At 36.9% G+C, this 15,975-nt stretch overlaps 1 protein-coding gene across 1 annotated transcript in view; it reads right to left on the bottom strand.

The window, feature by feature from the left end:
* Positions 1 to 2,221: 2,221 nt before the first annotated feature.
* Positions 2,222 to 15,975, bottom strand: part of LOC592265 — a 29,137-nt gene continuing 15,383 nt past the window's right edge. Inside the window, exons 11-22 of the mRNA XM_030974928.1 lie at positions 13,986 to 14,096; positions 12,724 to 12,840; positions 11,757 to 11,864; positions 11,176 to 11,307; positions 9,782 to 9,901; positions 9,090 to 9,212; positions 8,521 to 8,607; positions 7,638 to 7,727; positions 6,789 to 6,867; positions 6,151 to 6,431; positions 4,390 to 4,532; positions 2,222 to 3,756 (exon numbers count right to left, since the gene is read on the bottom strand). Coding sequence (XP_030830788.1) covers positions 3,592 to 3,756; positions 4,390 to 4,532; positions 6,151 to 6,431; positions 6,789 to 6,867; positions 7,638 to 7,727; positions 8,521 to 8,607; positions 9,090 to 9,212; positions 9,782 to 9,901; positions 11,176 to 11,307; positions 11,757 to 11,864; positions 12,724 to 12,840; positions 13,986 to 14,096 — 1,556 coding nt within the window. The 3' untranslated portion in view covers positions 2,222 to 3,591. The remainder of the gene's footprint in view (positions 3,757 to 4,389; positions 4,533 to 6,150; positions 6,432 to 6,788; positions 6,868 to 7,637; positions 7,728 to 8,520; positions 8,608 to 9,089; positions 9,213 to 9,781; positions 9,902 to 11,175; positions 11,308 to 11,756; positions 11,865 to 12,723; positions 12,841 to 13,985; positions 14,097 to 15,975) is intronic.

The following is a 15,975-nucleotide window of genomic DNA, read 5'->3' as shown; positions in this document are numbered from 1 at the left end:
TCATTCATATTTCATAATACTTTGGAACACTATTTGGGGAGGGGGGCGGTGCATGAGAAAAGCGAACTAATAATAGTAATTTTACTTTTGGGGTAGAAAAGGAAGAGGTTGAATTTTTGAAAGATTATCTATACTTACGCCTATCATCGAAGTTTACGATACAAAATAATTTCACTCGATATGAAATAAATAATGAAATCGCTCCAAATGAAAATTGGAGTGTAAAGGCCTACTCAAGATAAAAGTAAATTGAATTTAAAAAAGTATATATGACTTATTAAAGTTGGAAAAAACGATTGCTTTTGCATTATAATCGGAGAATTTATAGGAGTAAATTTGGTCAAAGTGCACTATTCTTTCTATCCAGAGGGCATCTGCAACCCCCGGTCCAGATTTCGGAAAGTTCATAAGATGTATTGTGATGTATAAGCCTACAGACATAGCTCTATTTATTCATTATGCTATAATTGGTCCATGAGCATATAACGGAAAACTTAAACGGATATTAAAGGGCTACATCCCTTCAAGATTGTTTATTTGTTTCTTTTGTTTGTTAGTTTATTTGTTCGTTTGTCGATTTTTTTTTAATTTTTTTTCTTTTTTAATTGCAGCCATACTAATTCTCTCTGAGAGAGTTTAATGCATGGGATATATAGATGAGGTCATAATTGGCGTAGCGAGGGGGATGTTTTAGAATTTTAAAAACACCCTGAATGTTTTATCTATCTGTTTTGATTAAAGTTCTGATATTCTGGCAACCAGGCGTGTACGCAGGGGTGTTTTGGGGGTTAACCCCCCCCCCCCTTCAATTTTCTTTTTGAAGAAAAAAAACAAATACTCCTTCCCCCGGTCGGCGCGATTTTCAAATTTCGGGGGAGGGGGTAAAATCATCCTATAAATTGGGGTAAAAAAAATATTCCACCATTATGACCAACAGTGTAGTAAGATTTTACTGAATTGCATTAAAACATAATATAACAACAACAAACCCTACCCCCTCCTCCTCCTTTGAATTGCGACATGTAGAAAAGCGAGAGAGAGAAAGAGAAATAAAAGAGAGAGAGAGAGAGAGAGAGAGAGGGAGGGAAAGAGAAAGAGAGAGAAAAAGAAAGGGGCTCAGTTACTAAAACGATTCCATTGGTTTTAAGTTACTGGTTAACTAAACAGTTTGAAATGTCATGTTTGGTCGGACAATAGTGATTCGTTTCCTATCATTGTCTTATTATTTTAAAAAACATGTAAACAGCATGTAAATAAAGCTTAAAGGGATGAACTAAACTGACAACATCAATTATATACCAATACCCTTTTATTGTTTAACATGTAAAGAAAAAATATCGTGTACATTTCACAACATTCGTGACTATTAGCTCAAGAATACATTTTTGAATATGAGCTTCCACAGCGTAGTCATTTCATCAAATTCAGACATAGTTTTACTATCATCATATATAATCACATCATTGTATATACTTTTCTTGTTTAATTAGAATCATGTTCATACTATTTAGAAGGGTGTGTATACCTCTTCGCTTCAATTGACTAACATTAGGTTACTTCAATTGACGTGATGATCGTATATAGAAAAGAAGAAAAAACCAAGCCTGCAGTTATATCCCTTCAACCGCCAGAATAGGCCATTTTCGTTATGTAATCAAATTGAATGCAAAAATCATTGTTAAGTGCCTCATTAAAAAATATTGCATTCTCCTATATTACGAAAAACTGTTTATCAATAGTCAAAATGCAAATCGCATACATTCTGTGCTGGTAGGAAGGACAAGCCATAATGTTTTTCCTACCTAGCAACAATGCATACATGCCGTTCGCATTCTGACTATTGAAATACAATGATTTGTAACAGGTGAATGGAGTAACTTGTAACATGGCACTTAGCAAAGATTTGTGCATTAAATTTGACTACATTACGAAAATGGCATAATAAAACTATATCATTACAATTACGAGCTAGGTAAGTCCTGCCTACTAATGTATCAGTATTTGGTCATTTGATGTCCCATATACGTTACCAAGTATTATCGCGGTATGAATATGTCTTGTTGTATGTTCTTTAACCCATACATGGGCTTAAACAATGAACACAATTAAAATCACACTTCATGCAAATGATGTACGAATAAATGTATTACCTTAAAACAATAATCAAGGCTTGCCAGGCCCGTAGCCACGGGGGGGGGGGGCACGGGGGTACGGGGGGCACGTGCCCCTAAACAATTTCCAAGTGCCCCCCCCCCCAACATCAAACTCTGGATACGGCCCTGAGGCTTGCATCCGCTTCTCATTTTTCGTTATTGTTATACAGTTTTTAAATGGAGGGAAAAGCAGGTAGTGCTGTAAATTCCAATTCAGTCTCAGATGGGAAGGGGGGGGGGCAAAACCATCAAATTTTCGGTACATTGTGTTTTTTCTCCCTCCAGAAACAGGACAGAAATAGACCATTTATATACACAAATAGTTTCCCTATCCCTATCCCTATCTTATAAAATAATAGTACATTACCAGTACACCAATATGCACACAAACATTTAGCAATTGACAAAAAACTTAATAGCTTACATCAAAATAAGTACAATTCATACATGAATGTTTATTTATTGGCAAGTCCAGGGTATTTTCCCCATATACGTGACATGCCTTTATCATATGTATATCCAGCCAATAGCCCTACTCGAGTTTGCAAAGAAAATGTCACTTTCAATGTCTTCCAATTTTGTTCAGTTTCAATGGCGAAGATAGGACAGCAAAAATGAACAAATACCTTGGACTCACCGTTTTATTCTGTATGATTGTTATATCAAAATGTACACAAATCCAGTTTGCGGAAATTCTAAAGTAAAACCAAGAATATTATACCGGTATATCAAACGTTAAAGTTCCATCCTTTAGGACGTAATACAAGTATAAGATACATTGTAAGTCCACATCGAAATAAGTAGACGAATCGTCCAAATAGATTATTTTGTCGAATACATTGTATAATCGTTATCACTAAACAAAGAAATCACCACCAATATCAAGTACACAAACAATTATGTTGATTGTCTATCATTATTATACAGTTTCGTTTACTGTGTATATTTCGATACCATTGAATGTTATAAACAAAGATCATAATCTAAATTTCAGATATTAGCTGTGGTGAATTTTATATTGACTAAACTTTGAATTAAACTTTAACTTAAATTTGAATAAATCAAATCAAATCAATTACATTTCGCTAGGATACTAGCTACTGGTGGTCTATTCTTTGTGTCATATTTTGTATCGATAAACCATTTGAAATCAAATGAAATTAAACTAAAGATTTCTCCCCTAAAAATTAAGCTACCAGGAGATCTATTTTGAAAAACACCTGTAAAATCAATAAAATGTATTTCAGCTAAAAAAAAATGGTCTACTGGGTGAAATATGTATTATTTTACATTATGTATCGATTAACCAAGTGAAATCAAATCAAATTAAAGTAAAGATGTCTCCCCTAGAAAGTAAGCTACCGGGAGATATTTAAACTCTGTCAAATCAAATCAAAGATATTTCAGTTAAGAAAGTAGCTACCGGGTGATCTTTTCTTTAATACACGTTGTTTATGACGTCGAGGAAGAATTGTCGGTAATACTGATTCCTCATTACTATCCCGGGCACGAGCGGCGCTCCGCATTCAATCCCACCGGAGACAGATCCCACTACGTACCAGCGGCTGTTCCATTCGGCAAGTATTGCACCTCCAGAATCACCCTGCAGGAAATGAGTAATGGGCATCAGCATATTAAAAAGATGGCTAACATTTCTTAATTTACAGAGGCATACGTTCTCCAGTCAGAAGAGCACTCGTTTAGAAGTTACATAATTAATCACTTCTTTTGGAGTAAAATTCACTGCCAATTATAGTAAAACCCAGCCAGAACCCAGCCACAAAGTGGTCGCTTGATAATTATTTTCATAGTGGATTCAATTATAGTATGACTTCTGAAAAATTGGATTTGTACTGCCGAACATAAATATGGTAGCGTGGGCCGAGACATCGAGGAGCACTGGCATTCTGTTTGTCTTACCAGCTTGGTGTAATAAGAATTAAATCAACAAATTCATTCCTTTTAAGAGGAAAGTGTGGGGGAAGGGTCGCCATAGGTCTTCGTTTCACCTTCCCTCTTCCCGTCCCCCCCCCCCTTTCTCTCTTTCTCTCCCTTCTTTTCTCTCCGTCTCTCCGACTTTTCTCTCTCTCTCTCTCTCTCTCTCCCTCCCTCTTTCTTTCTCTTTCTTCTCTTCCCCCTATTGGTGGCTTCGTGAAATGACTGACCATGCAACCAAAAGCAATTTCCGTTTTCGCAACTATATATTATAAACCCACTATGCGTACAGTATACTCACATAGCATAAGCCATGGCCGCCCCTCTCGTAACCTGTGCAGATTACTCTCTCAACCTCGTCGGCCGACATGTAATGATATCTGTCACATATTGCGTTTGGCCACACCGGTAGACGAGCCACTTGGAGAACAGTTGCGTAGTATCCTGATAAGAATTGGAAGAAGAATTGGGAATGGTGGTGGTGTTAATCATTTTAGATTGTGGTGATGTTGAGAGAAGGATAGAGAAAATATTTGAAACAGGACAGCTAGGTTTCATCAAGAATATTTACAACGTGAAGTTACGTAGGAATAACAATTAGCAGTGTTTGGTCTGGTATAGAATTCAGGTCAATTAGGTATCATCACTAAAAGAATGTGAGAATTTCATTAGTATCAACGTCATCACGAAAATATCGTCAAGACAGCAACGAGAGAGTATCGTCTTTAAAAAAAAAAAAATCATCGTCATCAAGACATTAGAGAGTAGCGAGTCATCGTCATCGTCATCGAGTGAGTATCGTCGTCATGAAGAGAGTATCATCGTCATCAAGAGAGTATCATCGTCCTCAAGAGACTATCATCGTCACCAAGAGAGTATCATCGTCATCAAGAGAGTATCGTCGTCATCAGGAGAGTATCATCGTCCTCAAGAGAGTATCATAGTCACCAAGAGAGTATCATCGTCATGAAGAGAGTATCATCGTCATCAAGAGAGTATCGTCGTCATCAGGAGAGTATCATAGTCCTCAAGAGAGTATCATAGTCACCAAGAGAGTATCATCGTCATGAAGAGAGTATCATCGTCATCGAGAGAGTATCATCGTCATCAAAAGAGTACCATAGTCATCGAAAGAGTATCATAGTCAACAAGAGAGTGTCATCGTCATCAAGAAAGTATCATAGTCATCAAGAGAGTATCATCGTCATCAAGAGAGTATCATCGTCATCAAGAGAGTATCATCGTCATCAAGAGAGTATCATCGTCATCAAGAGAGTATCCCATAATGTTTAAGTATTTGTCTCGACCTCTCCTCAGCACTTATTTCCCTTACTTCACCAGTGTTATTTTCACTGTTTGATTTGTTGCCTCACTCTACATTTCGGACATAGTTTTAATTTTGATTAAATGCATGAATGCATCTGTATGCACAATGGTGTCTTCGTTACATGCCATAGTGAAGCTACATCTGATTCCTTTATTATTTTCCAACCGCTGCATTTCTCTCCGGCTACAATTGCTCCGGGCTATATTTCGTCAAAGGTATAGGGTTAGGATTGTAGTTGGGTTTAGGTTAGGGTTAGGATTTAGGTTAGGGTTAGGGATTATGTTGGGTCTAGGGTTGAAGCTAGGAATTCGGTTGTGTAGAAAATTACCATCAGAGCATTAGACCTGTTTGTTAATCTTTTGCATACACTTTTTAACAAAAGGTTATCTCGACGACTGAAGATCTTGCCAGATGCTTGCCCGACAAAGCAACAACTACTGTATGCGAAATGATTTCCATGAATTGAGATGCCGCTTGCGTATAGCAAGCGACTAACACATAGTTGGTAACAGGGTTCGGGAGAGAAACATGCATACATTGAAATACACTAGTAAACAGGGCAGCGTTTCATGAAACCGTCATAAGTACAGGTACACCGACATCCCATTGAAACGCGTGTTAAACTTAATTCACGCATTTCAATGGGATGTCGGTGAACTTGTACTTATGACGGTTTCGTGAGACGCTGCCCAGGTCCATTGACGCAGTAGCAAGGTCGTACGACCCCTTTCTCACCTCCTCCTGTTTGCCCCCATCCAACTGCGGTGACGAAGGTTCCGGGGTCCAGAGGGAAGGTAGCGTTGGGTAAACACGCCGGCTGCACGTAGTCGTTGAACTCGAGTGGTGTTTCGAGGTGCAGCAGGGCATTGTCATCAAAGACAAAGTAATCGCCGAAGCCGAACTTGGGATTCCATACGACGTCGTTGATAAGGCTAAACTGCCAGGTAGATCTGTCTTCCTCTTCCCTGTCGGTCACCCCGGCGACGACGTAGACTCTGCCTACCGAATATGGTGTCCTAGGAAGAGAAATTTCGAGCGAAATTGTCTTAAGATCGGTTTGTTTGTTGTTTGGGGGGAATTTCTTTCACGTCACTTTCTAGGTACACCTACGCATTTGAATTATGAATCTAACTAACCCCCTCCCCTCGCTTAAAGACCTTAGGCACGATATCTTTGGTTTGGATTGTTGTTATATATATCACTAATCTATGTTATCATATAACTTAATGGTGTAGGTAAACTTTCCTTCATTTTGGAAAAAGGTTTAATCAAACCTCAATATTGCGTTTGTTACAAATTATTCACATTTTGAATTTCAAATCTTTTTCAAATCCACTTCTAAATAATTATCAACGCTCTCTGGAACTACTTACACACAATGAGCGGCAGTCAGAATCCAACGGCGGTTGAGGATAGTACCTCCACATATTAGATTGGCCGAGGTATTATCCCCTGCGTGAAAGGGAATGATAATGAAATCAATTGGTTAGATATATGATTCAAATGTTATGAAGGTGCATCTACGAAATCCTGTGAATATTTACTTTACGCTAAGAATATTGATATACCATCTCCTTCGCCCTCCATCTCTTTCCCTCAATCTTTTTTGTTCTATTTCCCTAAGAGGATTCGAAAACCCTTGTGCGTCACCTCTTGAGTTGTGGGAACGTAGCAATGACCTATTACGTAATCCTAACACGATTTTTCTTGGATATACAATAGTATATTGAAATTGTCTTAGACTTGGTTTTTTTTTTTGTTTTTTTTTTTGGGGGGGGGGTAATCCTGGGTAATTACATGACTGCAGGGCTCTCAGAGAACTGTTTTAATACTGCTGAGTGTACCGTGGGTAAACACGACATAATTTATTGTTATCATTATAATTTGTTGTTATTATTATTGTTATAAGTAGTAGTAGTAGTATCATTATTACTATTATTAACCTTATTATTATTATCGTTATTACTGTTATTATTATTTTGATAATTATCATAACAATTATTATAACTATTATCATTATTATTCATATTATCGTTATCATCGTGTCTTCATTAATATTAAAACTATTATTGTTATTTATATTAAAACAATAATTATCATTATTATTATAATCATCATTATTGTTATTATTGCTATTATCATCATCATCATTACCAGTATATATTATTTTAATTATCAATATAAATTGTATACTAAGGTCTATATGTAATTGACATTCTCACTGCTAAGAAGGATCTGCATGGGCCAGTTTCCCTTGCCCGCATCCTGACCACCTAGGATCCTGGACTGAGCCATGGGTCTAATTCCACAAGCTGCAACGACAAAACAAATACAATGGTTAGTTTCATGCCGTTTTTCAGAAGGTCCAGATGATTCGTTATTAACAAAAGTTCGTAATTCAGAAAATGAAAAAAGAGTTTGCAATTCCGGAAATGAAAAGGGATTCATAATTTAGAAGGTTAATGATACCCAAAATGAAATATATCCCTGAATCGTTTTCGGAATTACCAACCTTCGGAACAATGAACCCTATTTCATTTCGGAATTATAAACCCCCTGGTATGGGAAATTGTGTTTCGGAGTTATTCAGCGGTTGGCTGAGTCGTTGCGAAATTTTCGGCGCGATTTTCATATTTTAAAACACCCCCTTGAAAAAATCCTGCGTACGCCACTGTCTTTGGGTTTCGTATTTTGGTAAATTTTTCACTGGTCTATCTGTTTCTCTTAATTTTCTGCTCCTATTAAAACCGACTTGATTATCTGATTGGACTTCCTATTTAAGGGGGAACTTCCCCTTAACATGCCAGGGGGGGGGGGGGTGTCAAACTTAACTCTAAGTTGGGCTTAAAGATTATGGAGGGCCATATGTAGCCTTAAAATAAAATATATTCAAAAGCGAAAATTCAAGAAATTTAGACTTTTTATAAATTCCACATCAAGAACATGAAAGCTCCATGATAAAAGAAAATATGAATAATTTGAATCAACATTTTATGCCTATTAAAATAACTTTTACAAAATATTTTCATAGATGCTAACGGCTTTCCATTATTGTTAAGTCCAACTTAGGATCTTTGTGAAATACCCCCCTGAATTCATACTTACAGCAGTTAGATTCATCGGATCCTCCGGGGCAATCGTCTTTGCCGTCGCACACGAAGTAGTCCGAGGCTGAGACGGATGCACATGGGTCTGTGGATGATGAAATCGGAGAAGACGAATCAACTTTATTTCCTCTGGACGACATGTTTTTATTTAAAGCCACATTGTGCTACTTGTAGCTACTTGCTCCCTCTATATAGAAAACTATGCCTAATCGGTGACCATTCGTTCCCCATGATCCTCTTTTTCTTATGTTAATCGAGAGCTGAGTTGATGAGATAACCACCTGTCCAGTGACCTTGCATGGTGGTCTTATCCATCCTATAAACTAGTACAGATAAGCTTTAAGTGCGAGTTTATTTCGTCAAAATAATATAGGGTAAGGGTAATTGTTGCCATTGGCTTTCATTTGTTGCGTTATTTATTCATAATATAAGGTAAATGGTTGTAAAAATGGAATTAGCAATATAATTATGTATATCTAAGTGAGTGCATGTGCACGCGTGTGTGTGTGAGTGCGTTCGGATTTGTGTGTGTAAAGGTCGCTATACAAAGGACCTCAGCGAAGTTACCTGGTGCATCAGTACAATTGGACTCGTCTACGCCTCCTGGGCAATCAAGAATACCGTTACACACGTATTCATTCGCGATGCAGGATCGGTTGGGACACACCGAGTAACCTTCTTCACATAAATCTAAGATGAGCAAAAGGAAAGAAATTAAAAAAAAGAGAAGATTCAATATTTTTATTTTGGTGCACATTCATGGAATAAAGATCTTGACAAAGGATTTTTTTTATTTAAGGTAGATATTATCGTTTTTGAAATTGTTAACGTTTCAAATACATAAGTCATGAAGCAGATAGAAAGATAAGTAGGGGTTACTCAGAAGTCGATGAAATCGTACATGGGAAAATAAATGTGGAGTGGAATATTCGAATGAGACGGAGAAGGTAAGAAAGAGAGAATGATCAAACTGGAATGCACTGATGGAGACTAACGGGACTAAAGCCAGCGTGTTTCCTATGTTGCTGGCACATATCGTTGCAAGTCGCTTCATGCATATAATTGATGGAATTATAAACACGTGTAAATACTATTTTAAAATGAATGAATTATCATAAATCCCTTATTTATAATCAAATGAAACAGGAAAATACGGTAGGCTCATAGATATGGCTGCCTTTTAAATTCCGTTAAGAACAACCTTTGTTATATATCTATATCTTTATGACAATATTTGATAGCCATAGTCTCATTCTCACCGTCGGATACGTCACAATCTATTTCGTCTTCAGAACTGGCACAGTCGCCCTCTCCATCACAGATCCAGTAATAAGGAATACAACCCGACCCATCTGAACATTCGTAACACTCCTCCGGCTCTGTGATAGGTGAGTGAATCACGTGACATGGAATTAAATCATTGGTATACGTTAGATCAATTGACATTGATGTGGTAATTATTATTACATAATTATCATTACATAATTATCATACATAATTATCATTACATAATTATTATTACATAATTATTATTACATAATTATCATTACATAATTATTATTACATTATTATTATTACAAAATTATCATTACATAATCCAGGCTGTTGCAACCAAGAATCTGTGTTGCATGACATATTTGGAGCGCTGTGGCATGCTTTTGAGGGCTGTTGACCCTCATAGAAGAGGTTCCGGTTCGCTCCTCGGTCGATGCTTAAATTATTGAACACATTTGTCCCTTTCGATCTATGTGTTTTAAATAGGTACTTGACCATGCACAGCCTCCAGTAAGAGGAGAAATAACTACTCGCATTCCCTGAGTACATAAGACAAAATAAGTAGTAGTAGTAGTAGTAGTAGCAGTCGTAGAAGTAGTATTGGGGGTGTTGGTGGTAGAAGTAATTTTAGTGGTATTAGTAGACGTTGTAGTAGTAGTAGTAGTAGTAGTAGTAGTAGTAGTAGTAGTAGTAGTAGTAGTAGTAGTAGTACTAGTAGTAGTAGTACTACTACACTGTAAAAAAATAATAGTCGAAATAACTCAATAAAATTGAGGAAAAGAATTGCCTTATTTTTATTAAGTAAATATTACCTACGGCATCTTAAGTAGAATTTACTTATTTTGCTGAATACATTTTTACTCAGTTAAATCGAGTTACATTAACGTAAATAATTTAAGTATTGTAATCATTTTAGATAATTTAAAAAAAGCTATGATAGGATTACATATTGCACGATTTGGTACCCATCTAATCTAACAAGTAACATCCACTAATCATTCACTACTTCTATTTAAGATTAATCACTAATCACTAACACTACTTCTATTTAGGATTTAACCGGACATATATATATCTACCACCATCACAAACTATTACATACGCTTCAATTCGGTGATGGGGTGGTAGTAGTAGCTGCAGTAGTAGCAGTAGTGATATAGCAGTAATAGTGCTAGTTGCAGTAGTTAGCATATTTGCAACACAAATTTGCCCACAGCACGTAAGACAACAATCGCCAAGACTTTAAAAAAAATAACCAAGGCAAACAAAGCTCTTTCAATAGCCTAGTAAATCTCCTATTGAAATGTGACAACACGAATCCTTACATGGTTTCTATCGGCAATACCGTGACGATAAAGTATTTAAATTGTTCTTTTACCTCTGTCGCAGAGCGTGTCGTCCTCGTCTTCACCGTAATCGCATTGCTCTACGTAGTCACATTTCAGGGATTCTCGGAGGCATTTCCCGTTGTAGCACTGGAACTCGCCCTCCTCACACGGCTCTGGAGCAGCTGTAGGAGGAACGGAAAGCATGTGATATAAGGGTGCGGTTCTAGGAGTATCATATGGGGCTTGGGGTTCGGGGATTCTTGCGTTCATTCCTCGACATGTGTCTCACTTAAGTTCATTTATAATCAAGACAAAATGGGGGGGAGGGGCTTGAGAAAATGGGAGAGCCTTGAGACCCTTTGCCAACTACATGACCGTTACTGGTAACGAGAGTGGACAGTAGTATTCCAAAAGATCTTCAGCTGATAGGTTAAAGACTCTTGTTTCAACGTGATTTGATTGAGCTGGAAAATGGGTGGGGGTAAGAACACTTAGTCTAACGTATTTTTAAAGATGTGAATTATGGTATGGGAAATTCACCCCTTCATCTTTTGCCCTTAACTATCGAATTACTTGCTGTCTAAACCAATAATGTTGCCTCTTTATAAAGAGCTGACTCCTAAAAACTTACTGCAATTTTCTTCGTCTTGTCCGTCGTAACAATCCGGCGATCCATCACACCGCTTGTAGGCTTGCAAACACTGCTGATTGCCACAGTCAAAGTAGTTATCACCACACACTAAAAACAAAAAGAAAAGGGAAAGGAAAAAGAAAGAAAGATTACATGATAATATTCTGATCCGGTATAACGCCTATCACATTGTTACAACATCTCTATGAAGTATGAGTTGGTTCCCAAAAGGCTTTTGGACATTATTACCTCAGCTTTATTTCTGTGAGCCAGAGCGCCGGATGCATTCAAGGAATAAATCCTAACAGGTATCCCTGGGTCTGCCTATTGTGGCAAAAGGAGGTTTGCCAAAGGACGTTAGTGACTTTGTGCCGTGGTAAAGAATCGAACCCAGTACCGTATGGTTTATATTCCAGCGACTGTAGACCGCAGCACCACTAAGTATTTCCTTGAAAGATTCTCTTATTCATTATCTATGGATTTTTCAGGTCATCTTTTGTTTAAGTCAGTTTGCTTAAACCTTAATGAGTTGATTTTCTATCACAACATTCCGTTTCTCGTTTCGCTTTCATCCTTTCTGTAATGCACTACAATATGTTTAACGGCGTCACAGTCTTTTCCTATCCTTCAATTGTTTCAATGTGATATCTTCCGCTAATTAGTCTTTTAGCCACGATGATTTTTTATCTCCAAATATCTTTGTATATTATTTCTTGTATTGGCTTGTAATAAATCTTTGATTGAATTAAACTGAATTGAACATTAGTACATATACTTCTTCTTTTTCTTATGTTAATGCTGATATTAATATAATAATAAATATTCATAACGATAATAATAATGATAATGAAAATAATTATAATAATTATAATAGTAACAGCAATAATAATACAGCAACTTATACAGTAAAAGTAACAACATCAACTTCTACTTCTCCCGATACTACTAACAATGATCCTACAATTACCTCGACAGTCTTCTTCATCACTATTATCACCACAATCGTCGACTCCATCACATCTAGTCCACCACGGCTTGCATGTGGTATTATCGTTCCGACATGTGACCTCCCAGCTTTGACAAACTATAGCAAACATATATATGTATATTTCAATAAAATAAAAACAAAATAAACATATTATATTAACATTGATAATATAGTATTTATCTTTGTAGCGCACCTTCTATAATAAACACGTTAAAATGCAGTTTAAAGATGTCATTACAGAATAAGTAAGTTTGCATCAAGTTAGAAATTCTCATTTAAGTTATCGTCATTATTATCCAATAATGCAAATTTGCCTCCATATATCAATTATCATCGTTGCCGTCATTATAATAGACCATCATCATCAGCACCACCACCACCACCACAACCAGAACCATTATTAACATCATCTTCAATAGCATCAACATCTTCATCATCATTATCATAATCACTACCACCACCATCAAAATCAACATCATCATCATCATCATCATAACCATTATCAGCATCATCATCAACAGCATCTTCAATAGCATCATCATCTTCATCATCATTATCATCACCACCACCACCATCATTATTAACATCATCTTCAATAGCATCATCATCTTCATCATCATTATCATCACCACCACAACCACCATCATAATCAACATCATCATCATCTGCCTCATAATCATTATCATTATCATCGTCAATATCATCATTATCACCAACACCACCATCAAAATCAACATCATCATCAGGAACATCGTCATCATAACCATTATCAGCGGCATAATCAACATCATCTTCAATAGCACCATCATCTTCATTACAATTACCATCACTACCACCATAGCCATCATTATCAACATCATCATTATCAACATCATCATCATCATTATCATCCTCATAATCATTATCAACATCATCGTCAATATCATCAGCATCACCATCGCCACCACCAATATCAACAACATCATCATCTTCATCATCATTATCAACATCATCATAACCATTATCAGTATCATCATGATCAACATCATCTTCATCATCACCACCAACACCATCACAGTCACCAACATCTTCGTCATCATCTTTACCATCATCATCATTCCATCATCACCACCGCCACCAGCATTAAGGCCATTATCATCATCATCATCATTATCATCAACATCATTATGATTCATAACCATTATCACCATTATTATCATCATCATCATCACCACCATCATTATCATCATCATCGTACCTACCGCACTTAGCTTCGTCGGAGCCATCACTGCAATGTTCGAAGTCATCACAAACATTGTACAGATAGATACACTCCCCACTATCGCACAGGTATCGGTTTTCGTTGTCACACGCTGTAGAAAGAACATTTAAAAAAAACATAATATTGTTAAAATTCTGACATGTTAATAACAAAATCCTTTCCTCATTTTTGTTTACTAGTATCAAATCAAGGAAACACTTGTCGCATTGACTATATTATTCTCCAAACAAAGTTGAACAGTCTTGATTTAAGGGCATATTATACCAAAATCCTTGCTGTTCGAATATAAATCATGGTTAATTTCCATATTGAAAACATCCTTTTCACTTCAAATTAATGACATCAGTTTACAATCCTCCATGAAAAAAAATAATGAAATGAAAGAATGAATTAATGAATGAACCGATTAATAAATTTATAAAAGAATGGGTCAAGGAATCAATGATGGAATGAACGCAAAAATACAGAGTATTAAAGAAAGAACGAATGCAACAAATGAAAGAATGGAACGATGAATCAGTAAATGAAGGAATGAATGCATGTATGAATAAATTAATAACAGAATGAATCAGAGGCGGTTCTCCCGGGGGGGCAGGGGGGGCACAGTGCCCCCCCCCCCACTTTTTCAGATACCCCAAAAGTGCCCCTTTTTACATAGGAAAAGTGCCCCTTTTACTTTGACAAGTGCCCCTATTACTAAATAAAAGTGCCCCTTCCCCCCTTTTCACCTCTGACGAGTGCCCTTTTATTTTTGACACGTGCCCCTTTTCCTTCGACACGTTCCCATTTTCCTTTGCAATAAGTGTCCATTTTCCATTCTCATAAATCTTGAAATTATCTTTAATAAGTGCCCTTTTTAATCTCTAGTAAGTGCCTCTTTTCAGGTACGAGAAGTGCCCCTTTTCACTTTTGATAAGTGCCCCCTTCACCTCTGATAATTGCCCTATTCAAAACTGAGAGGTGCTCCTTTACTTTGACAACTGCCCCTTTTTTCCTTTGTAAGAAGTGCCCCTTCTCCTTTTAATAACTACCCCTTTTTTAAACTCGGATGAGCACACCTTTAATTTTAACATGTGCCCCTTTTATTTTCTAATAAGTGCCCCTTTTCCTTATGATAAGTGCCACCATTAAAAAGAGAGAGCTCCTTCCCCTTCTCATAACTACCGCTTTCCCTTTCTAATAAGTGCCCCTTTTCCTTATGATAAGTGCCCCCATTAAAAAGAGAGAGCTCCTTCCCCTTCTCATAACTACCGCTTTCCCTTTCTAATAAGTGCCCCTTTTCCTTATGATAAGTGCACCCATTAAAAAGAAAAAGCTCCCTCCCCTTCTCATAACGGCCCTTTTTTTAAATTTGAACGGTGCCCCCTTTTCATTCAACAAATGCACATTTTCCTTTATTATAAGTGCCCCTTTTACATTTTCATAAGTGCCCCTTTTCATATCTGGTCAGTGCCTCTTTTCACCTCTTATAAGTGCCCCTATCAAAATCTGATGGGTGCCGTTTTTCCGTCAACAATTGCCTATTTCCCATTTTCGTAAACGCCTCTTTTTCATCAGGTGAGTGCCTCTTTTCAGGTGAAAAAAATGCCTCATGTTCACCTCTTATAATTATCCTTTGTACTTTGACACGTGCTCCTTTTCTGTTCTAATGAGTGTCTTATCCCTTTCGATAATTGTCCCCTTTTCATGAAATCATTAAACATGCCCCTTATTTAAAGCGACTAAGAGCAATTTCCCCCAAAGTTCGCTCGCTGCGTTGGCTCACATTTAAAGATGATATAATTATGTAAGTTATCAAAGGTCTTTTCAGTCTTCCGTTATGAGAATGTGCTTATAACCCCATCACGATTGGTTTTTTTCCTCTTTATAAGATGTAATTTTTCGCACTGCGACCTCGCAGATCTTTAAAAATTTTCTCGCTCGCTTCGCTAGCTCGTAAATGCATATTCAGACATCCCACCCAACTGTAA

The sequence above is a fragment of the Strongylocentrotus purpuratus genome, unplaced genomic scaffold (assembly GCF_000002235.5).
Source record: "Strongylocentrotus purpuratus isolate Spur 01 unplaced genomic scaffold, Spur_5.0 spur5_scaffold_7, whole genome shotgun sequence".
NCBI classification, from domain to species: Eukaryota; Metazoa; Echinodermata; class Echinoidea; order Camarodonta; family Strongylocentrotidae; genus Strongylocentrotus; species Strongylocentrotus purpuratus.
The sequence above is the reverse complement of the archived record's forward strand: the minus strand, read 5'-3'. Positions and strand labels throughout refer to the sequence as shown.